Source organism: Notechis scutatus, chromosome 6 (genome assembly GCF_049901735.1).
Source record: "Notechis scutatus isolate UNSWTSFEM ecotype Mainland chromosome 6, rNotScu1.2, whole genome shotgun sequence".
Lineage (NCBI taxonomy): Eukaryota > Metazoa > Chordata > Lepidosauria > Squamata > Elapidae > Notechis > Notechis scutatus.
In genome coordinates, this window is record NC_142014.1 from 59,942,021 (window position 1) to 59,967,024 (window position 25,004).

Genomic DNA, 25,004 nt, shown 5'->3' on the forward strand with positions numbered 1-25,004 from the left:
ATGCCTACCCCAGTTCCACGAAGGAAAAAAACTATCACGAAATGTCACATGATAACAATGTGATGCCACAAGTTTGACACCCATGTGATAAATGGTGAAGATGAAAGCCCAGAAGATTTGCAGGACAAAAAGGTATGGAGAGGCATAATGTATGGCATTGGTGCAAACTATGCTTGCTTATATGATATTTCTTTTTCTGATACGATGCTTTTAATTTTTCTTTCTTCAATGGTTTTATACAACAGTGCTTACCCCCAAGTGGAATAATGTAATGGATAGGAATATATATGCAAGTATATCTGCATCCCAGCCCACAATCCAGTGTTTGTAATTGCAGACAAAAAGCCAAGACACTATGGAAACAAAATAACAATGACAGCTTAACATAAAATAAGCATAAGAATCCCAAATATGTGACTAGGTCATAAACACTTCAGCTTTATTATACATCACCAAAAATATCCCCTGTAGTAGCTCAAATAAATTGGATTCACAAATAAACAACAGTGGGGGGAAACCCTTTTAACTTGAGATGCATTCAGCTCAATTAATGGTTAAATGCTGTAAATCATGTGTACACAGGAGGCATGTTATTTGCTTATCAAAAGAGGTGATGTATGTTCCGATTCCATTGTTATTGGGTGTGGCAGCATCTGCTTTTCACAAAAATTAAAACATATAAATTAGAAACTAAAAATGAACTTTCATGCATATTTGTTTAGCTTGTCTTCTGTTTTGCATTAAAAAAAGAGAGGGGAAAGAGAAGGAAACAGAAATACACAACAGTACAAAATGCAGGTAAGCATCAGCTTATTTCACTAAACTTCAAAAAAAAAAAAAGAAAGAAAGAAAGAAAGAAAGAAAGAAAGAAAAAGAAAGAAAAGAAAGGCAATCCATGCGTGTGTTTTTCTTTCCACCAGGACCAGGAGGAAAACAGAAGGTGCGATATATATGATTTAGGAAGATCACGGTAGAAATGAGAGGCTGCAGAGTGGCTAGCAGTTTTTGGTGCAAAAGCAGAGAAGCACTGGGGCCAGAATTTATTTTTTTCCATACTTGCTGGCGTCCATTTCTTTCATATAGGACTGGGCAATATGTGGAGGTACCCCTTGTAGTAGTAGTCGGAAGAACGAGAGACCACCTGAGGACAAGAAAATTATGAAAACAACCAAAAGGATAGGTTTGCTCTTTATACCTGCACACACTTGTGCAATTACAAAAGGAGAAATATACCATCATTTTAGCAGAGCTTCCTTTAGTGTAAATAGGTTTAGGATTGCTCTACAATTGCTACTTTTTTTCCTCTGCATGTGAGTGAAATAAATTCTTCCAAGAATGATTGGTCAGGAATTCTATGTTCCATTGACCATTTTCACTGTTCATTGGATGGGGACTTGATGGATCAGCATGAAGTTGCTGCCAATAATGTCAAGTTATTTTTCTTGTGGCTGCAAAGTTGTCAGGTACTCATCAAAGACTCATAGTGTGAGTCTTCATAAATTCTCCAAACCAAACATAGTGAAAAAGCTTTGAAGTGAAGTTGCTTAGCCATATTCTAATTATTGGAATAAGGGAGTGGGAGAAGGAGAAGAAAGGAGACTCAGCAGGATGCTGGGGGGAGGGAGGTTCACATAGTGAAAGTCATCCAAAATAATATCTGTAGTACCATCAAGAATATTCAAAAGGGAAATACCAAGGGCAACCCAACAACTTTCTTCTGCAAACAATAATGATATTAAGCCTGCATTACATGTTAACCATGTGACTGTTTTTGCTTCCACGTTTCTTCTTTACAATTCCCAGTTACAGTGTTATATTGAGCTATATAACTAGGGGAGGGTCAACACCACCAAAATGGTGGGTGCAACTGGGCAGTCAAAGCCTCAGTCCTTTATAACATGCCTCACATGCACCATACACACATAAAAAGGGGGATGGGATTTTGATTGCCCATCTGTGCCAGCCATTTTGGAACTGATGATCACTATCCCCTGAGTATCATATTACTGCATTCAATGACCTCCCTATCAATACTTTCACCACACGACACATTTGTCAGCTATTGAAACCATCCTATCTAGGTGGGAATGGTTGATATTATGTTTCAGTGGGAGTTAATAAAATCTACCAGACCAATAATGCAAGAATATGCATAAGGTGCCAACCCAGTGAAATATAGTAACTTCATGTTCATTTTCTTGGATTGTTTAGCGATGTTGGTATCATGAGAATTCCATACAAGGATCTAGGCCATATTAATCGTCTAAATTCCAAGAAGAATTACCTTAGCTTGCTGAGATTCAATGAAGTAACAATAGTTAAAAAGCAAACAAACACTGAAATGCTTTGCTTTAAGACAGCCTTGGCTAGAGATAGAGAGAGGGGAAAAAAACATGCCCTTTTATAAATAACTTACCTTTGAATGTTTGCACCATTAATATCAAATGCAAGATTCTTTTCAAAGCTCCGTGGATTATATTTTGTGATTTACTGTCACAGAGATACATATATTGCACATTCAAGCAAATAAAAATGCAAATAACAATTCTGTGCACAACTCAGCTGAAATGAAACTACTTGATTTAACTTAGAGCAATTAAATCTGTTGTCAAATATCTTTTTCATTCTTTCTTTGTTCCTTCCTTTTTCTTTCCTTTCTTTCTTTTACCTTTTTGTGCTGTGACACACAAAATCTGGCATGCTTTAAACTAGTTCCTTAAAGTTGCTGCAATGTACATTTTCAAGAAAAGGAGGTAAGAGTTGGGTATAATTAAATAGTACTACTTCTTAGCTGCCTGAACCTTGACGCAAATAACTGGCATTAGACGGATCAAATGCTGTGATTTATGCTTATTTATGTATAGTAAACGGTTAACCTGGTTCATGCTTTAATACTCCCTCTATAGCTTGTTAGTAAGTGTTGGCATCATAGCCGGAACTGCTAGCACAAGCATTTATTCAGCAGATTCAGCGAGAGTTGTTAATTAAGAACACAATACAAATAATCAGTCCATTGCTACATTGGTTTTATTACCCCATTTTCATTAAATGACATAATGAAAATTATGCCATACTTTGGTAGGATTTGTATGACATGACAATAGAAATAAGCTTCATATGCAGAGACCATATGAAAGCTTACCTTAGATGACATACATTCAAAAATCCTTACTGTGTAACTACAGGAGAGAGAGAGAGAAAGAAGTTGTAAGCACTTTACTTCCTAAACATAAACATACAGACTTTATTGAGTGAAAGTATGTCCACAGGGATGAAAAGATGATGATTTAATTCCTTAGTCATGTAACACATGAAAGAAAGAGAATGAGAGAAAGAGAGAGAGAAAGAGAGAATGAGAATGGAAAGACAATGGAAAGTCAAAAGATGAAGGGATCTAGCACACTTTCAGCATTATCATTAATGTAGAAAGCTTAATTAATTATGCACAACACAAATGATTGGCTGCCACACTAATCTAAGAGATATAAAGGAGCCAATCTAATTGTGTCACTAATCTAAGACTAAAACAAAAATTAGGTTAAACTAAATTAAAATATTTTAATTAAAATTAAAATTGTAGATATAGATATATGTACACGCACACGCACACTAGCGTATCCAGAGTGTTTCTCAGTATAGGAAAAAGCCATATGCATAGCATTGAACCATCTATATCTATATCTATTTTATTTGAATAACTACTAGGCAAATTTATCAAGCATTATTGTATCGAGTTAACATTCCAGTATATATTTTTGCACAACAAAGTTGTATTTATTCTGCATTAGCCTTTTAAACTATGCATTTTTATAGGAGGAAAATATTTTCTTAAAATACAGTATAGTTAGCTACTAAATCATTATATTACAGGTTATAAGTCACTTTATACAATTTACTGTACATTCCTGTATTTCCTCAATTTTATGGTGTCTTATCAGAGCTTATTCTCATGTGTGGATTTCTTAATATATCATTAAATTATATGTTATCATTTTTATTCTTGACAATTTAAACACTGATGATGTGATTCTACTGAGAGACTGTTTATTACTTATTCAGCTCTGTTCTTCATAATTCTTCCCTTCTGAATATAAACTATTTAGAATTACTTTTTCAAACATATGATACATTTGTCATTGAAAACAACTACAGTATTTGATGTTGATTAAGAATCTACTTTTTTAAAAAAGAAAATGAAACTAAGACTATATTTATTGATAAATGAAAATTTAAATTTAGTTACTATAATCTAGACATTAGTTACTTTTGTCTTGATTAATTTGACCTTCTTTGCCCATGCCATAGAAGTATGCCATGAAACAAAGATGAAGAACAGGTATGAAATACACACTTATCATGCAAACATGTTTTATATAATAGGAAAGGGATAAAATGAAAGGTAATGTCCATCTGAATGTGATTTTAAACACCAGTTTCTGCTCCTCCAAGAAGATTGATTTTTCTGGCAAAATTTCTCCATAATATATCATTGCAGATTTATTGAGCAATATTTAATTTGACATTCTATTGCACCACTATTTAACAATATTAAGCTTCTTCTTTTCTTTCAGACTTGCAATACCAACTGTAATTCTTTTAAGCTTCCAACACATAGAAAGAAAGAAAAAACATTCTGTCCAATATTAAACTGCAGAGTGATATTAAAGCATCTATATATCTTGGGGCACCATAATCAGAATATGCAATTTAGGGTAGTTCTATTTATGCCAGTAGCATTTCTTGGAAATAATTAATTGTGGCTTTAGGAGTGATCCAAAGTGACTTGTTCAATTGAAAATTCCTGAGTCAGTGTGACTTAATTGAAATGAGCCTTATCTTTTCTTTCATCTGCTAAGTCTTTGGAAAAAATAAAAATAAAAGAAACTAGTCATCTCATCATTTTTTTAATTATAAAGAATCAACATGTTCAGAGTCTCTCATCTTTTTTATTGGATGAATACTAGTGGATAACTAGTTTCTTGGAGCTTATTCTGTTTGACATCTCAGATGGTGAATATCTCAGTGCCAGTTTAGGCAGGGGCAGAGACTAAACAATGGGCAAGTTCTAGAGCAGGGGTGTCCAACCTTGGCAACTTTAAGACTTGTGAACTTCAACTCCCAGAATTCCTCAGCCAGCAAAGCTGGCTGAGGAATTCTGGGAGTTGAAGTTCACAAGTCTTAAAGTTGCCAAGGTTGGACACCCCTGTTCTAGAGTAAGCCAATATCATTTCTCCCACAACAAATAATTATTATAAGTTGACTTTGACTTTTCCAAGCTTTGCCATTTTGGCTAAGAATCTGGAAAGTGTTATCCCTACACATCCAGAAGGTACCAGGATGGGAAAAGTTATTCTTTGTTTTTCAGCAAGAGAGGAGAAAAATATTGATTGCTTCAGAACCGGCAAATACCACCTCTGATTGGAGATTTTACAGTATCCTTCCCCTGCCACACCCACCAAGCCACGCCCACAGAACTGGTAGTAATTTTTTTTTGAATCACTCTAGCAGGCTGAACTGCCCTAATGATAGATGATCATGCAGGCAGTGAATAAAAGGTACTGGATTTCAGATAATAAATATTAAGTGGAAAAAGAAGAACGAAGAAAGAAAAAAAAATGCATAACCCAACCCCAGCACAACTGCAGTGAAATAGTTAGTAGACATATCTTCATGATTGCAAAAAATTGGCAACCAAGCTTTCAATATAGAGGCTTTTTAGTCTTTCCATCTCTAGGTAACAAAGGGAAGAAATAAAGAATGAAAACTGAAATGTGAAGAAAAAAATTGGTTATATTTGGCTAGGAGCTATCAGCCTTCAGTAGTTTCTTTCCAAGTAGTTTCTGGATCAACTCTTGTACCCCTAAAATGTCTCAATGCTCAGAATTGTAGTACTTAAGTCATGGTTACTAGTGCCATAGACATTAGACACTATGAATGTCCCATGGTGGCATTCTTTGCTGGATTGAAATGAAACAACCACATATAGGATTTGCAGAAAGCATGAGTTTAGATGTTTATGAATGAGTTGTAGTTCTATTATCATGTGATGTGGAAGAGTGAACTCCTTGAAATGAGGTCATGCCTTCTATGCAGAAAAGTGGGTAATAGAAAAACTGGGACAATCAGGAAATGTGAATACTATATTGCCCAAGACAGGTCACTTCTATCTTGCTTGAGTCATTGGGCAAGATAGATAAAGTATACAAATTCCAAAGCAAGTAAATACCCTAATTAACCAAACCAGAAGTATTATATGGGCAGTGAGGGCCACATTGGATTTTCAATGTCATAATAGTATAATTACGGATCTAATTAAGATTGAGAAGTAAGTAGGAAACAAAAGGTAGGCAGTCCCAAAAGGCAGAAATTAGTGAGTCTAGAACCTATATAACAGTGATGGTGAACCTTTTTGTTGTGGTATGCCGAAAGCACACACACGTGTGATAGTGTGTGTGTGTGTGTATGCTGGAACAGACACTGCAATGCACACACACCCTGCGCATGTGTACCCCCCTGCCCGCTTACCTGCACTGTGCATGCACACGCCTCCCAGCTGATTTTCGGCCCATTTGAGGCCTTTTTCGGCCTCCCTGAGGCTCGAGGGAAGCCTCTGTAATCTCGGAATGCTGAAAGATGGGCCTTCTGGAAATATCAGAAGTGCCCATTTTCAGCCTCCAGGGGGCCTCTGGAACCTGGGAGAGGCCATTTTCACCCTCCGGGGGGCTCGAGGGAAGCCTCTGCAGCCTTTGCAGGCTGAAAAATGGGCCTGTTTCAGCACTTCCAGTAGCTGGGAAGTGCACGCATGCGCAGTGCAGGTAAGTTTGGTTGGAGCTTGCTTGCCCACATAAATGGCTCCACATGCCACTTGTGGCACACATGCCATAGGTTTGCCATCATGACTATATAGATTCTACAGACAATGTGCATTACAGAATATTTTTATGAGCTCAGTGAAAGAAGGTAATAAACTGTTCCTTAGATAGGATCATTTTGTAACTAAATTATTTTAAAGTTAAAAATGGAACATTGTAAGCCAGTTACTAATCTTCTTTATGTATTACCTTAATCTGGAAATATCCTGAAGGCGTATTTCTGATGGATGTGCAGATATATTTACGATATTCAAAATGTTGCCATGTTGCATACTCTCCGTATAGCATAAACATTTGATTCAAATATTGTTACTCTACTTTTAACATTTTATTCATGAAAATGTGTTTTCCCGCAAAGCAAAAGAGGCAAAAATTGTCATAATAAGGAAGGCATCTTGCTCCCAGCTATTTTTTTATACTAAAGAAAGTTACTCCACCCAACAAAGACCATCTTACCTCTGACTTCCAATTTGCATTCAACTTCAGCCCCACCAAGACTGTTGACTGCCTTGCAAGTATATGTGCCACCATCATAGGGGCTGGGTTTTCGAATCTCCAGTGTACAAACACCCTGGTTACTAAACATTCTGTAACGTGGGTCATTCATAATAATGATTTTATTTTTCATCCATGTTATCTTGGGCTGCAGTTAGAATAAATAGACAGAGAAGATAGGAAATTAAACATCAAATTCCTTTTTTGTAGCATAATGTTAAAATCTGATGTTAATGAAGTAGATGGTCCATTTTCTGTTTTAAGGCATCTTAAAATAAATGATAATTTTTTTTAGCTTTTCAAATTATTTTATCAGATAAGTCCATTCCATACTTTTCCTAAAATTCTATCTACTCAAAAAAATTCATTTAATTATGACAGAAACTCTTAATACAGATAATCCTCAATTTATGATCAGTTGGTTAGTGACTGTTTGAAGCTGCAATGGACCTCTCCAGAGTTACTTATGACTCAGTTTCAAAGATGATGGCTACCCAATCCTTCATGATCACATGATGGCATTTTGGGTAGATGGCAATCGGTCTGCATTTATGGCCATTTGCAGCTTCTCATGGTCATGGGATGATGGTTCATGGCCATTGGGTACAATGGGTTTCCTTAATGACCACCACATTCATTTAATCCCTATATTTGCTTAACAACTGCTGCAAAAAAAGGTCATAAAATTAGGGATTGCCCTTCTGAAAGACCTACATATTTTGGAATGCTAAATTTTCATTTCATGAACAACAACTGCAATATATTTCAATTTCTGCAGCTAGTTTGTGGGACAGCTTTCTCAAATGTGATTTTTAAATGCAACATTTTACATGCATATTTTACATGCATTTTTATTGAACACATGGTTTTCACATTACACCATTAAAAGAGGCCATTAAAAGTGTTAAACAAAGGTGGTTATTTTAATATATCTAATAAAAACAAAATTCCAGAACTGGAGAACCAGAAGAATACCTTATGTAAATACTTTCATCATAGTAAGATTTTTAAAAACTCATCAGTCCTCCCAATATAAATATATTTTCTTTGGGAATAATATACAGGAAATATTGGACAGTTTTTCCTAATTTTAATTAGCAAGAAATCTATTTCATTGCCAAACTTCAGGTTCTTTGCACAGAGATAGAAACAAGTCTGAGCAAAACCATAAATCTGACATATGGTTCAAATAAAGACGTCATACAATTTATGAAGTATTGTGACAGATATTGTAAACATCCCTCCCTGATAAATTGCATTTGTGCTAGCTTCCAATTCTAAGAAAAACTCAAATAATTATCAGATTAAGGAAAAGAGGTGAAACACAATGGGTAGAAATGGGGAAATGAAGGTTTGTATCGGGGCACTGATGAAATTATTTATTTTGCTCTAGAGTGATGTAGCAGAAGAACAAACAGTTTACCTGGTAACAAGTATATTTGAGTGGTCAGTTTTGCATTTACATCTATGGATTTTCTAGGTGCTATTACAACTAGGAACAGGGGACATTACATGAGTTACAATGCCATATGTTACCTCACAGGGACACTCTTCTCTCTTTCCTCCAAAGTTCACATTTCAAAATATTTATTACAGTTAAAGACCAGTATATTTCCCTGTATTAAATAAAAAATAAATTTTAACCCAACTAGAGCACAGAAAGTTCTAGATGATGCAGACCCCCAATAGTTGAAAAAGAATTAAGGAGAGAATGGAAGGTATGTCCTCAACATGCACTGGGCAAGTGACCTTTCCTCTTAAAAACCTCCTCAGCTGCAGAAACTGAACATCACATATAAAAGTTCAGCACCTATGCAGAACCCCGTTAGAACCTATATATATATAACGTTCAAGAAGTGAGATGAAGTGAGATGAAGAAATAGCAGTCTTATACCTCAGCATTTCTCAATCTTGGCAATTGAAGCTATGTGGCCTTCAACTCCCAGAATTCTGGGAGTTGAAGTCCACACATATAGGCAGGGGTGGGATTTTACCGGTTTGGCCCAACTGGTAGCTCCGAAGATCATCTGGGAGCGAACCGGTTCACTTCAGTGATCAGCTGCTGGGCCCACTCACCCGCCCTGGCTCCATACTGACCTCTATTTTCTCCTTTTGAAGCTCAGCTGCATCATGCAACACAGCAGATTGCTGCAGGTCAGCTGATGAAGACACAGGGAGAGTGCAGGAGAAGGTCAGTAGAAAAGCTTCTGTGTGCGTGCAAAGCACGCCCACCAAGCCATGCCCACTGAACCGGTGGTACAACCATTTGAATCCCACCACTGCATATAGGTTCTACAGCAGGGGTCCCCAACCCATGGCCCACTACCAAGCCGTGCCTTATTTGGAATTGGGTTGCATGAGCGGGTGGCCAGAGTGTGCATGCGTAGCCCAACTTGTGCTTGTGGCATGCTGGTGGACACTTGCATGGGTATGTGCCAGCCCACAGCTTATGCAAGGGCTGCATGGGTGCAAGGGCTGCGTGTTCATGCTGGCCCACCACTCAGGCGAAGGACTACATAAACGTGCACTCATGAGGTACAGTTCTCTTCTCCCCCCCACCCCAGCCAGGCCGCCAAGCCACAAAGGTTGAGGACTGCTATTCTACATTACACATATAGGTTCTAATGGGGCTCTGCACATGTGTGGAACTTTTATATGTGATATTCAGTTTCTGCAGATGAGGAGGTTTTTAGGAGGAGAGGTTACTTGCCCGCTGCATTTTGCGGACGTATCTGGCTGGGGAATTCTGGGAGTTGAAGTCCGTACTTCTTCACACTGCCAAGTTTGAAAAATATTGTTGTACCTGATTTGTCTTATCCGCATCTTTTTAAAATTCTCTTGTGTACTTGTGATTCTTACTAGATTAGTATCTTACCTTTGGATTTCCTCGGACACTGCAGTTCAAAGTTGTATTATAACCAGATATGGCATATGTATTAACTAAAGGCTGAGTAAACATTGGTGGTTCAGTGAAATTGAAGTCCTCATAAACTGGATTTTTGTACACTTTACCTGCAAAAGAGAAGTTCAAGAATTGCTAAAAGACAGAATTTTGTAACATGTTCACTTCCCCAATTGCTATCTACATAAGAACAAAGTTTATCAGTAAATTGTGGAACTGTGTAATACTTCCAATGTGGCTTGTGAAAGCACTGGCAAGTAAATGTGGTATGTGTTTCTAATTCTTAAAAGCAGCAACTTTATTTCCTGGGTCATGAAGCTAACCTCTGCAGCTGACCTATAATCCTGGGAAGAGATACTGCATAGTACATATTGTTCAGTTGTCTGCAACCTACTCTATAAACTATCCACAATAAAAGATACATCATCAAAGATTTCTTCCTTCAAGAGTTCTAGAATAAGAGTTCAAACTTTTTTCCATGACATTTATAGACAACACTAAATATAAAGAAATTGAATATGGACCTTTGAAAATTCTATGTTTTGTGGACTCATAATCTAATTGCCTATAATTTTTTTAAAAACTTAATCTTTCTTGCCCATTGGTTTTGTTGGGCAGGATTAAAGAGGAAGAAGCATGTCATCTAATACCTCAAAGAATATAAATGAGATTAGAGGAAGAAAATGTTTTTGATTGGTTTGACATTCTGATTGGCTAGTAGCTGTTTTCCACCATTATATCCTTTGCCTGGTGGATTGCAGACTATCTTTCAAGAAAAGAATGAAAATGTACTATCTCTGCCTAAAGTGTGAACTAAACAAATTTCTTCTCCCTTCAAGATAGCAAAACACCGTGTTTAATGTATACTGGTGTTCTGAATGGATACAAGGCTGAACATTTCTCTTGTACAGGTGGCATGAATCCATAGGATCCTTAACTCTTCCTTAAAATAGGGTCGTAGGGCACTTAAATAGTTTTGGATAAAGTGCTGTTATTTGAAAAATTTTAAGTCACTTTCCTGACCATGTTTCTCTGTGCAAGAGAAGTCAATGGTCACAAATGACTTTTTCTTGATATTGATAATTATGGTGCATTCAGTTTTACTGAGAACCTACAGGACAATGTTGTGCAAAATCCACATGGGATACCTTGCTTCCAATTAGTATTTTTGCAAATTAGATATAATACCCATGCTTTTTAGCAGATGGGATACATGAAAAAAAAAATCCAAGTAATTTTAACATTTTTTTCTCTTCCAAATGTAGATGTGTTTCTGTTACAGCTCAAACAAGAACAGAGTCTCCATTATTTTATCCTTTCCCTCCAAACTGTACAATATTTTTTAAAAAGAATAAAGTATTTTCAATGTTCATTATTAACATGATTGGCTATGCTACATAATGATGTGGTTGCTAAAACTATGGCAGCTTAATATAATGAATAGATTAATATAAGCCTCCCAAATCTCTTTTAGCTGATTTCCATTGTCGTATTTGTGTCAGATAGTTCAGGAATTTCAGAGTTTTAGCTAACCATCCTTAGCAATCACAGCACTTTCTGTTGTTCTTGTGGCATCCTCACTGAGGCCGCACATATTTTCAGAGAAAATGCGGAAGAAATACTCATTTCCCATTACAAGTTCCGTAATAGTAGCAGCGGTCCGGTGATAATGTTCAATGACGGTGTACCATTCCTGAAAGATAGAACAAATTAACCTGAGCTTGTAATGCCACAAGAGTTATGCACTCAGGGGTAGCCTGGCTGAGACATCAATCCAGAAGTATCTATCTGTATTATGCTGCAGCCTGAGGAATGACTGCATTTTATAAGCACCCCCCACTTTAAAAGACAAATGAGATATGCAATATTAAATGAAGTTTATCTGTACATTTGGATTTAAACATATGAAATAGTAATATAGAGTGCAGTATTGCAGGCTAACTCTGCCCACAGCCTGGAGTTCTACTCTGATGGGGTTAAGGTTGACTCAGCCTTCCATCCTTCCAAGGCCGGTAAAATGAGGACTCAAATTGTTGGGTGCGATGTGAAAATAAAGCTTCAATATTATAAACTACCCAGACAGTCTATTTATTTATTTATTTATTTGATTTGTCAATTGCTTACAAGATAATAGGTATAAATATAAACATGAGTAAGAATACAGGAAATAGGTACTTATAAATGGGCTCAATAGGACAGGGATGGTAGGCACAATTGTGCACAGACCTCTTAGGAATGGGGTGAGGTCAATAGTGGATAGTTTGAGGTTAAAGGAGTGGGGGTTAGAGGATGTAACAACAGAGTCAGGTAGTCCATTCCAGGCATTGACCACTCTGTTGCTGAAGTCATACTTTCTGTAATCAAGTTTGGAGCAGTTTACATTGAGTTTGTATCTGTTGTGTGCTCTTGTATTGTTGCAGTTGAAGCTGAAGTAATCATTGACTGGTAGGACATTGTAGCAGACAATTTTGTGTACTACAAAACTGTACTACAAAATTACACTTAAGTCCAACCACAGGGGGAGTATATAAGCCTAAATGCTACTGCTATTGCTATAGATGAAAAGATAAATGTTATTACTATTATTCAACGTATATATAAATATTATACTGTGTTTATATTGAAAGAAATATTTTCTGAATGGCTTCAACCAGTAAAGCACAACAAAGGATAAAACTGGCAGAAAAAAAATCAGTCTGGGATACTAAATCTTAATTTGGCATAGGGAAAAGAAACCCTGAAGTAGATAATAGATGGGTCTCCCTACAGAAAGACTTCCAGAAATAGATTTCTGCTAACTGCATGAAGCATATATAAAATACTGTTAATTAATCTTGTATAGCCTCCTCAATCTGTTGGCTTTGGTGTCTTCTTGACTCCTGGTAAATTCCTGCACAAGTCTTGGCAAGATTTTTGGCAAGATTTCGGAATTGGTTTGCCGTGGTCTCCCTCCAAGAGCTGAGAGAGAATTATTGGCCCAGTCTCCCAATTGGGTTCATGCTTAGAGGAAGTACTAGAACTCACAGCTTCTTGGTTTCTAGCCCGGTGGTTTAATCTGTACCGCATCTTCAATTTGGTATGTGTTAATTTTTTTTAGCTTGTTTATTTTCATTTTCTTTTACCCTCTATTTTGGTTTGACTTTGATTCTGCTTCTCAAGATCTCATGATGTGAAAGGAAATCTTTTGTTTTGCTAGCCATTCATTGGGACAAGTTATGAATTACCTTGACAGAAGTGCCTTAAGTGTGCAGCAAAGGGATATCGTATCTCTCAGCTGGCCTTTTTGACGTGTGTTATGGAATCCCCTCTGGCCTGCACTGGAATAGTCTATCCTGGAAGATTCTCAATGCCACCAAAGATCCTTTGGGCTGATCCTGCCACCCCCTCAGTGCCCCCAGTCTGCTTCATGCTCTCTTAGGAGGCAGGAATGAGGTTCCTGCAGCCTGCTGTTGGAAGTTAAAACTCACCCCTATCTTAGAAAAATGAAATATTTTAGAATATATGAAAAAGACAGAATATTTCCCCTAAAAGAGAAGTAGAAATTCAGAGAGGCAGAAACTCAGCCTCCCACCTTTGTTAATTAAGGCTTGGGCCAGTCTATTCTACATAACAAAGATCTACCTCCTTGAGGCAGAGCCATAATAGGAATTGCTCAAAGCCCTTTCATTACATCATCACCCAGAAAGAGTCAACCAAGCCTGGGACTCAAAAGACAACCTACAGAGTTACCCCTGCATGGCCCCATGGGAGTCTGACAACCAATCAGAATACAAGCTCAAATTCAAAGCCCAACAGAGGGCATAAAACCCAGGGACTCTCAGCATTTCTTCCCTTTTTCCTGCCCAAGAACACATCCTGCTCATCAATGAACCATATTTCCAAGCAGTCACCATGTTTCCAGTGTCTTTCTTCCCCACTTGGAACTGAACCCAAAAGGATATTTCTTCCAACACTGCTACCCAACCCAAAAGTTCTCTTGGCCTTTTGGGTTGGCAAAAACACAGGGTTTTCTCCACCTTCTCCAGTCATGTGAGCTCTGAGGGGAAAATGTTAATAGTGGCTCTGAACTATTTCAAAGGAAATAACACGGAAACCCCATTCCTGCTTTAAAAGTAAAGGAATAATTGTGAAGTACCTTTAAGTGGTGCTTAGAGCTTCATCAAAGCAAAACACCCAGGGGTGGGATAAGACAGGGTTAACTACCGGTTCGGGATTTACAAGCTTCCCTGCAGGCTGCGAGCCAAGCCATCAGCAGCAGCTGCCTGCAGAGAAGCAGCCTTTGAAACAGCCCTCTTTTCTTGCTTTTCTAACTGCAGCTGTGCCTCGTTTGGCAGCTGAAGTTGAAAAATCAGGAAATAAAGATCAGGTAAGAGCCCAGGTGGGTGGCAGGCAAAAACATCAGCAGACATAGAACTGGTTCTATGTCTGCTGCTCTTCAGAGCTACCGGTTCTACAGAGGTGGACAGAACCGGTAGAAAACACCCCTGAAAACACCCCTTCAAAAATCCCTAATAAATAATTTTATTTTTTAACTTTATTTTCAACTATTTTCAATCCAGCCACTAACTAACTTAGAAGTCTTATATGACCTCCTTTACCACAGTTTGTCTCTGGGCAACTAACAAGAATTTATAGGAATAGCAATAATGTCTGTAAGTAAATAACTATACCAACAGCCAATTTAATGCAATAGCCTAAAGTCTGAGTCAATCCCCCTACCTCCTAAAACAAGCAAATCATTATATAAAGAAGATGTGCAGAAACAAATATGATAGCTTTAATAGTGAGGCTGTAGGGAATCATTTGAACGTAACAATACCAGGAACAAAGACAACCTGACAAAGATACTTATTATGTTCACATAAGGTCTTTTATAAAAGTGTCAGTTTAAGAATATTTAAATGGCAGATATTCCAGTTTTCAAAAGTCATTTAGATTCCCAAATAATAGCAGAGTTTCGAGGCCTTCTATGTGAGAACCAGGCAGCTTATCCTGAGATTCGCCATGTTAGAAAGTCTACCTACCATACTCTTTTTGTCTGCTTTTTGAATTGTGTAACCGGTAATGTTGGCATTGCCATCATCTTTTGGTGGTGTCCATTCCAAAGCAACATTTTCTCCCCAGACTTCTGCAATTTTTACTGCTTGGGGTGGACCTGGACGATCTGTAGCAGTAAAGAGGAAACTTTAACAGTACAGTAATTTTTTTCCAGCTTGTCTCAGTTTGGCAGGTTTTAATGTTCTTTTAAAGAGTGGCCAAAAGTTTCGTAAGGTGGCATTTCCTGTCCCTGATTCCTTCATGTGACTTCCTCCTTTATTTCTGAGTGACAGTTCAGCTTTGCTTACTGCTGCAAGTGCATCTGAAGACAGTTAATGTTTTCCAGCACAAAAAAAATCCACTCGTATTTCACTACATTTAATTCTTTCAGTCACATCCTATGCAACACGGCTTTTGCTTTTTAAATTTTATTTTACTTTATCAAATGATTTTCAGGCCAGCTTATGAAAATAGCAGCAAGATACAAAAAAGAAAATAGTAATCTTTTGATGCTGGGATGGCCAAGAACTGAAGGTTAGGATAGTCAAGCTATTGTTACTATGATATTGTTGGCTTTGCATTGAGGTATCATAACCTGGTACATAGAGTGTTCTGTCTGAGCAGGGGATTGGACTAGAACAGGGGTCTCCAACCTTGGCTACTTTAAGACTTGTGGACTTCAACTCCCAGCATTCCTCAGCCAGCTTTGCTGGACTAGAAGACCTCCAAGGTCCTTTCCAACTCTATTATTCTGTTAACTTTCTTCCAGTGACATTTCATGATGATGTCAAAAGGACATCATGTGTCATGGCATTATCACATTAATGATACCAAAACATACTGGCTTTAAAGATGTTTGTAATGATGTATGTCAATTGCAGCTCTTGTCTGATACCTCATTATACATTATACATGTATCAGAATTTGTCCTTCTGTGCCCTCTGAAGACATCTTTGGCTTCTCCCCTTGTTACAGGCAAGACTGTGTTGTAACTGTTAGATTGTAGGCCTTTCACATCCAGATGAAATGTAGCTTTGGCCTTAACTCTGGTTTGTAGGGGCCATAGATATGGTAAGGATCATAATGTAGCTTATTTCAAGCTCTTAAATTTTTGAGGAGGCATGGAAGACTCCAGACAATGGACTTAATCCAGCCCTCCACAATTTCTTATTCTTTTTATCCTGCTCCCTATATAAAATTTATGTTATTGTAAGGCCAAAGTATCGTCAAGGTATTAGAGCTAACAGGCCATATTCTACTCAGGTAGAATTTCAATACATACCAACTATTTGAATGTCTATTGTGGCTTTGTCCACGAGGTTATCTACTTTGACCTTCATGTCATATTTCCCAGAATGGCTCCTCTCTGCTTTTCGGATAAAGATGATAGAATCATTTTCACTGTTGCGGATATTAATTTGGTTCTTGTCTACATGGGTACCATTTTTCTTCCAAGATACTTTTGGTCTTGGCCTTCCCTGTGGAAGGAAACCCCCCAGATATGTATCCATTGAGATATACACCTTGATTATTATTTCCTTTTAAAGATATTCTTTAAATATGTTTGAATAGCAAAGAACTGCAAATTAAAATCAGTGAGTTGCTGATTGAAGCTACACATATGTTAATTTCAGGCTTGACATTAAGCAGGTAGAATATGTTTGGCTATCAGTCTTTTCTAAACTGGTTCCCTTCATTTTTTGTCGCTGTTATAGAGTTTCTCAACCTTGGCCTCTTTAAGTTGTGTGGACTTCAGTACCCAGAATTTTCCTGCCAGCACAACTGGAGGATCCAGGAAGACGGCCTTCCCTGCCATTTCTTCTGCCCCATGGAATATCCTCTCCCAAAAGGGGAGTGGGTCCCCACTCTGCTAGCCTTTCAATAAGGGCTTGTTCCAAATTTTGCATGGGGCTCCCAGAGCAGCACACAACCCTGGGAGTGATTGGAGTGTAAAGCTCCTTCCTGACTTTTAACTTATTATAATTTTGTTTCTACTTATTTTTAACTTTAACTTTTACATACTTTCAACTTATTTTTAATTTTGTTTCTACCTGGCTCCTTCTTCTAATATACTGCATTCTTATATGATTGTTATGCTTTTAACTGTATGCCACCCTCTCTGAGAGTGAGATGGGCAATTCCTAATTTTGGTAAATAAGAATAAATCAATGATGTTGTCAAATTTACCCTTACTGAGGTAAGGTAATGAGATTACTAGAATTAATGTATATTTTAAAAATGGGCCTTTCTTTCATGTATAGAGTTGGAGTACTCTATGACATCGAGTGACAATTAAAGGCGTTTAAAGTTACTCTGATTACAGTTGAATATATTTGTAAATGTATTGCAAATAAATTGATCAGTATTATAATTCCCATATTTTGAACACAAGGATCTTTTTAAACATTTGCTGACATTTAGCAAATATTGAAACTTCTTAGAACTTCTTCAAATGTAGAAGTTATCAGTGCAATTATATTAGTTACATACCCAGCACCTAATATGAGATATAGACCTTTATGCATATAGACACACAAACACTCATGCATTCCTTACGTGGAAAGGAATAACAAGATTCACAGCTTCTCCAACCCTTCGAATATAAGTTTGCTTTAAGTGTCTCGGCAGACGAATCTTTGGAGGTTCTTAATTTAAAGAAAGAAATTTGTTTCTTAATTCATAAGATCAAAATGTGTCAATTGAAGGCCAAATATGGCTTTTTCAAGCTCGTGCCTTGGCATGCATATTTTCCAATGAGACAAACCAAGACAGGAAGATCATTTTATTACAATTTATCAGAATATTCAGACAAAAGGGGTTCCTCTCATTAAAAGAGGGAACCCAGATCTTTAGCTTACATCCCCTTTTATAGTCAACATAACAAAGAAATCTGAAAGAGGAAAGTTGGTTGGACAGGATAATAGCATGCATGTTTATTAAAATGAGGTCTGACATCTGAAGGGGCATAAATTGTAAGGAGAAAGGCTGTTTAGAGCTCACAAAATAGATAAGCCAGAGCCCAATTTATATTAACAAACTTTTTCTTACCTGGAGCTAGTTTCCAGCTTGTTTATTAGTTTAGGAATGTTAAAAGCTAATAAATCCGAACATCATTTTTAAAAAAGAGAAAATAAATCAGATTAAAATACAAAGTAACGATGTTAGTTAACAAATTACCCATGTAATTTGCCCCTCACTATGTATGGATTTTTTTAAAATTGGAAATCAAAGCAACAGGTAAAGAAAGATGACACAGCTATTAGGCAAGGAAAAATAACTTTTATCAATGCTTATATGAGTTACAAATGAATAATTAGCCTCACCTATAACTTCTTTAACTAAAATAGGTTGTGGATGCATCCGGGGATCACTGGGACCTGCAGCATTTACTGCTTTTACTCGGACAAAGATTTTTGATCCAGTTGGAAGATCAGTGATGGTGAATTTTGTTTTATCTGTTAGATCTTTATTGGCCACAATCCATTCTTCCGCTAAAGTGGAATAAAAACAGAAAAAGACAAGGAGAAAGAAAAACATTCAGAATTATATAGAAAGACAGATAATATCCAGTTCAATAGTTTTTTTAAAAAAATTGCTTTTAAAGTCTATACTGGATATGTTATGGAATTTTGCACATTTCTGGTCAAGTCATTAGCTCCTATTATGGTGCAACTAGAAGAAACAAACATAACTAGCCTGCAAAGAAGATTCAATAAGAGACAGACAGGCACAGACAGACAGACGGTCAAGACATAAGAATTTTAATCCTGAAGGCCAGCCCATCAATATTATTATGCTCTCTTTTTTACGATAAATGTTAATATGCAAGAAACATGATAATTGACAGTTGGAAAAATGCATTTCCACATGGAATCTATCCAAATTCTGGATCTTAATGATTTCCTGATTTTTTTTTTAAAAAAAGAAGAGGTTTTCATATCAATATATTTTCACTCTGTATCATAGTTTTCTATATTCAGAAAGAAAGCTTTGCTGATTGGTCAACAATCCATGCTAATTAAATCCTGGTCAACAATCCAATCTAATTAAATCCTAGTGTAAATATGTTGTGTGTTAATGTAACCCCTGCAGAAAATGCTCCAGTATGTATCTTGGGAAACTTCCAGCAAGCAAATATTCCCCAATTTTCAAATGTTATTTTGCTATTATCAGCAGTATTAAGTTTAGAAGACTGCATGAAAACTGAATTAATTTATCTGAACAATGCATAAACAGCTTATTTTTATGTGATGCAAACTGTGATATTATGATAACTTTATTAAAAAAAATAAATGAAATATAAAAGCTAAGAGAAACTAATATTTAGAACAAAGAACGAAAAAAGAAAGAAAATCTAAAGAAGAAACTATAAGAAATATTTTCTTTTTAGCAAATATATGTGTAAATCTCTTATTCTATTATTACAATATGATTTTAATTTTTCTCTGTAATTATTATTTTTTATTACCATCCAACTATGGCTTTTATCTTAATACAGACAACCAATTTTACTGACATGGACAACAGAAATATAAGGACAACATAAATCTCTTATACAGACAAAAACATTTTCAAAGGCCTTAATTAGCAATGTTATTTAAAATGTTCTTTTGATACCAAAGGTACATTCTATGGTAAAATAAAAAAGAAGTAGCATTCAATGCTGTTTAAATAATATCTTCTTGCAGAAAAAAGGCTCATGCTATAAGAAACCTTTTGTGCTTTTGTACCTGGGCTATTGGATCTGAACCTCTGCACCAGGATTTCTCAACCTTAGATGTGTGGACCTCAATTTTTAAGAATTTGCCAGCCAATTTCTGGAGAAGTTCTGTCCACATTCAAATTCTATTTCAACTTTCTTACTTTTTCTTTTCTACTTACAAAATAATAATAGCAAGCAACCTTGGGAAGGACTCAATAGGTGGATAAAAATTCCAGATCCAGTCTAAATATCTGGCTGGCTATGTGACCAACCATAATAATGATGCATCTCATAGAGATACTATACAGGTATGAGCTGAAAAAACAGTTGTGTGTATTAAAATAGAAATTCAGCTCCTTGACTATTTCCCAGGTTTTCCAAATTCCATTGATTTTATTGGAATCTATCTGCCTATCCATCGATCTCTATTGCTCTTTCAGTAAGAATGTTTAAATATATTGCATACATTACCCTCCGGATTATGACTTGCCTCCAGAAAGTCAGCATTACATACTTCCGTTGGTAGACCTTATTTGGGATTCATTTTTATTATTAACTCAGAGACATCCATTTTCAGACAAGCATAACATAGTTAGTTAGTGTTCTATTAGTAAGTACACACATACTGCACCTTGAAGAGGAACTTGTGATGATCACAGAGTTGACAAAACAGTAAAACCAAGTATGCATTTATGTGGGGCATCAACAACTCCTTTAGGATAAAACATTGCCTGTCTTTTCACCCCCCAGTGTTTCAGCTCCAACCACTGATCAAAGGAAAATGGTACAATGAAAAGAGGCGAGAAAGAAGGGAAGAAAAAGCTTGATGCTGAACACTCACAGGGTTTGGATGTCTTCTCTTCCATCTGCCCTGGGCCCCCGGCTGTGTCCTCACTAATATTTTGCTCTGAACCAGAGTCAGAGGAACCTAAATGATTTGGAAAGCACAGGTGGGGATTTACAGTCATAGGCAGAAGTGCCTTTTGGACTGGTATAGCCGAGCATCCACAGAATCAGAATCAGAAACCAAGACAATTGAGAAATGTGGAAAAAAAAAAAAAAAAAGAGATAGGCGAGAGGCATCCATTCAGAAAAAGAGATTTAAGAGGAAGAGAAAATTAAAGCATGTTCCAGGATAAGCAAGAGGAAACTGAAAGAAGAAGAAAGATATACGTGGAGGGATATACAGGTTTAAGATGGTTGGCAAGACTACTGGCATGACTATCGTTGAAATCCGTTGGTTATCAGAAACTCCGGGTCTGCCAATACTCCTTGCTGGATAGTTGGCACCTGCAGCTCTCTGCCTTTTGCATCCTGTACTTTGTACTGAATGTATGGAGGATAGGTGTGCCTTGAAACATCATATTCAGGATCTGGACAATTAGCTCTGGGGCATATCATGAATCTGTCAACCACAGAGTTGGTACAGTGATCTCAACAGAATCCATGCTTCTGTTAGTGATTCCTTGTAGCATATAAGAAAACAATATTTTACCATATCATGATTTTTGGATTGAATCAGATGATTGTGTGCCAGTCTTTCCACCGAGTGATTGGTTTAGAGGAAGTATCATATAGAATACATTTCAAAAATAAATGGAAGACAAATATGGGGATCTCATAATGATAATGTTTTTCACTAGCTGAAGAACACTTCTGAGTAACATCTAACTCTAAATTTACAAAAATAAGTTTATTTTTACTCCATCTATTTTTCATTGTTGTTAATCTGTGACAAAACCCCACAAAACAGGAGAAAAGAGTAAGTTTGCTCCTTTTATTTTCTGTTCTTAAAAAACTTTCATTCCATTCTTGTAATGTAAATACTGTTGTTTGATCCTTTGAAGCTATTTATTTACATAGGTCTATTTAGAATATAGTACTGTTATAGTACTGTTTCCAATGAAAGAGTATATTTTATTAACTTTTAAACTGTCGTGACGTTTGTCTATTTTTCTATGGTTGGTTTTGTATATTTGAAAAGATTTTTTTAAAATAAATTTTGCCTTTGATTAAAGTGGTTCTACTAATACCCCATTTGAGAGGAACAGGCCAGCAAGAGAGAGAAGCAGAGAAAGGAGAGATTGGTTGATAGAATAAATAAGTATAAGCAAGAAAAGGTAGAACTGAAGAAATGGAGTTGAAAGATTGACAGTTAAAGAAAAAGATTGCTGAAGATCCAGGTAAGAGATTAAGTTTTATAGAGACATTAGTGGAAAGAAAAAGTACTGCAGGAAAGAAAATGAAGAATACAGAAATCCAGATACTAAAAAAGACATACAAAAGAAACAATGCATAACAAGAGATATAGCAAAGTAAGCAAAAAGTATTATTTAACCCTCTAGATTGTTCTGTTCTAAAACTTTACAATATATACATGAGTAACATAATTTTTGTGTCTGTGTATTTGCATGCATACATATACACAGGCAGTAAAAATGTAGCATGTATAATTTATATACCAATGTGCAAAAGTAGAGAATATATAGACTGTATACCAAATTTGTTTGTAAAATATATCACTATTGTATTTAATTCAAGGTGGGTCATGTCAAAATGGCAGATACAATCTACATTTGAGATATGTCCTCATTGTTCAAGCTCTTTTGTTTCTTGATGTACCCACTTAGCTTACTAAAATAGAAATAGCAATGTATGTTGACATTCATAAAAATCCAACATGGTTATCTTTAGTATAATCAATGGCACAAATCATCCACAGCCAGATGTTTTCACTGATTCAACAGTTGAGAAGCTGTATAAAACAGAACAATACACAGCTTACTAGTTACTTAAGAACTTCTGTGGGGAATTCAACACAAATTTTGAAATGGACTTTTTTTTTTGTTTACTTTGGAGAAGCTTTATATTTTACATACTTTGACCTACAGGTATAAGTAAAATCAAAGCTGTTGCTGAATAGAAAAAAATGGGTATATTTGATCTTTTGCATGAAATATGATTAGGACTTACTTCCTTCAAAGCAATACTCTATGACATAACCATCTAAACCTGCAGCTCCAATCTGATCTGGTGGTCGCCACTTCATGGTAACTGTAGTATCAGTGACAGAGTCCACTGCCAGACAAGTAGGAGGACTTGTGACAGCTAAAAATAACAAAAGAGAGTATTGACACTAGCCTAACAAAATATACACAATCTCTTGTAGGTCACTAAACAATTTTCATGCTCATTATATTAGTTAGCAAAGAATCTTACAGCATCCCCAAGGTAATGTGATTAAAATTCAGACACTTGGCAACTGGATTATATTAATGATGGTAGCACTGTCTTTGGGTCATGTGATCACCTTTTGTGACCTTGTCAAAAGCCAGGTTTATTTAACAACCAGGTTACTAACTTATCAACTGCAATGATTCACTTAACAACCATTGCAAAAAAAGTCATAAAAGGGGACTAAACCCATTTAACAAGCATGTGAAAGACTTTCAGTGTCGCATTATTAATCTTAATAATTTTTTTGCATTTGGAAAATACAGATGATAATACCAGCTTCTTATCTGTACAATTCTCTTGTTTTCATTAGGTGATATTTAGAACCATTGAGCTCATCCTCTGCAGTCCTTAACATAAACAATTGAAAAATCTGATCTCTCAAAAGAAATATCATCTTAAAATCATCAAAACACAGAGAAGAGGAATGAAACGGCAGTGTCAGTGGAATAAGGATTAGAATGGGGATGGCTGTTGGAGTTTCCGGTTTGTCGGCTTCGCGGCGGCAGGGATTTGCGAGCTGCGCGATCCCTGCCGCGCTAGCCGTTTTGGGGCTCCGACCCAGACGGGTACAGAGCTAGGCTGCCCTGCAGGGGCAGCTGAAGGTAGGGGATCCGGAGAAGGGTTTGGGGGTGCTGCAGACCCCCTCCCCAGCCGGCAGAACCCCTTTTCCCAGGACGGTGCAGCGGCGGTCCGTAATGGCGCCACAAAGAAGCTGGCAGCCGGGTAAGAATGCGCAGGAGGAAGTGGAGAAAGTGCTTGAGAGGAGAAAGTTTTTCTTGGTTCCTAGGACTCTAAGACATATTTAACAAAATTCCTGAAAAGCACGACTTTCTGAATGATACCTTCGAGAAGAGGAAAAAAGCGGCAGTTTAATGGTGCTGAAAGGATAGCTTACCCTCTTTTTTACGGAATAAAAAGTGAATATTAAGAAACCTATTTTTTTTAGGTGAAAACTGGCTTTAAGCGATGAGTGGGAAAAGAGAGGACTAAAAAAAAAATATTTGTATGCTAAGACTTTGTTGGAGGAGATGCCTTAAGGATTGAAAGACTAAAATATATTGCAATAAGATTTTAAGAAACAGATTTGGACTTTCTTTTTCTCTAATTGATACCACCCTAGGAGGAGAGAGTGGGAACTCTGTCTTGGTTTGGACTGACTGATAACTTTGGGATTGTCTTAATTTTCCTTTGGAATATTCTGGCTGTTGTAAGAGAAAAGAAAAGAAAAGATTTATAATGGCTTCTTCTATCGAGGAACTGAGAAAAGATTATGAGCAAGCAAAACAAAATGGTAAAGCTGGTTTGAAAGAAGCCTGCCTTTTTTGGAAATGGCGTTCATTAACTATCAACAAACATTGCAACAGATGAAGACAGCAGAAGAAGAACAAAGAGAGGAAGCCATCTTTAATAAATCTCAGAACTCGACCAAGAGGGAAGGAAGAGGGAAAAGAAGAGAAATAAAGGACTTAAGATTTAAAAAACATTTAAGAAAGGGAAAAACAAGGTGCAAAATCAATATAAGGATGGTAAACAAAAGGGAAGAGGAATACGACAGAGAAGGGAAGCCAGTAAGGCAGAGGCTAGAAGAAGGGGGGGTAGAAAGGTTTGTTGGGAGAAGAAAGAAAGGGAAAAGGTGGAGAAAAGCTACAAAGTTTTGAAATTAAATGGGAAAAAAAGAATTTTTTTTAGGGATAAAGGATAAGTATAATTTCTTCAAAGAGATTTTGCAAGGTACATAAGATGATATTGTAGTATTGTA

The 25,004-nt window shown here is 36.6% G+C and overlaps 1 protein-coding gene across 36 annotated transcripts in view; it reads right to left on the bottom strand.

Moving 5' to 3' along the window:
- Nucleotides 1-418: 418 nt before the first annotated feature.
- The window catches only part of MYBPC1 (myosin binding protein C1), a 101,494-nt gene continuing 76,908 nt past the window's right edge, over nt 419-25,004 (bottom strand). For 17 of the 36 annotated variants that reach the window (XM_087968461.1, XM_087968464.1, XM_087968453.1 and 14 more), the window contains 10 exons: nt 22,982-23,116; nt 20,850-20,936; nt 18,630-18,797; nt 17,863-17,951; nt 16,589-16,784; nt 15,294-15,433; nt 11,803-11,962; nt 10,243-10,379; nt 7,329-7,515; nt 419-1,141 (listed from right to left, as the gene is read on the bottom strand). In XM_087968461.1, coding sequence (XP_087824587.1) covers nt 1,041-1,141; nt 7,329-7,515; nt 10,243-10,379; nt 11,803-11,962; nt 15,294-15,433; nt 16,589-16,784; nt 17,863-17,951; nt 18,630-18,797; nt 20,850-20,936; nt 22,982-23,116 — 1,400 coding nt within the window. In that variant the 3' untranslated portion in view covers nt 419-1,040. Of the gene's footprint in view, nt 1,142-3,142; nt 3,180-7,328; nt 7,516-10,242; nt 10,380-11,802; nt 11,963-15,293; nt 15,434-16,588; nt 16,785-17,862; nt 17,952-18,629; nt 18,798-20,849; nt 20,937-22,981; nt 23,117-25,004 lie in introns of all 36 variants that reach the window. The other 19 variants (XM_087968473.1, XM_087968475.1, XM_087968468.1 and 16 more) reach the window with 3 other exon arrangements.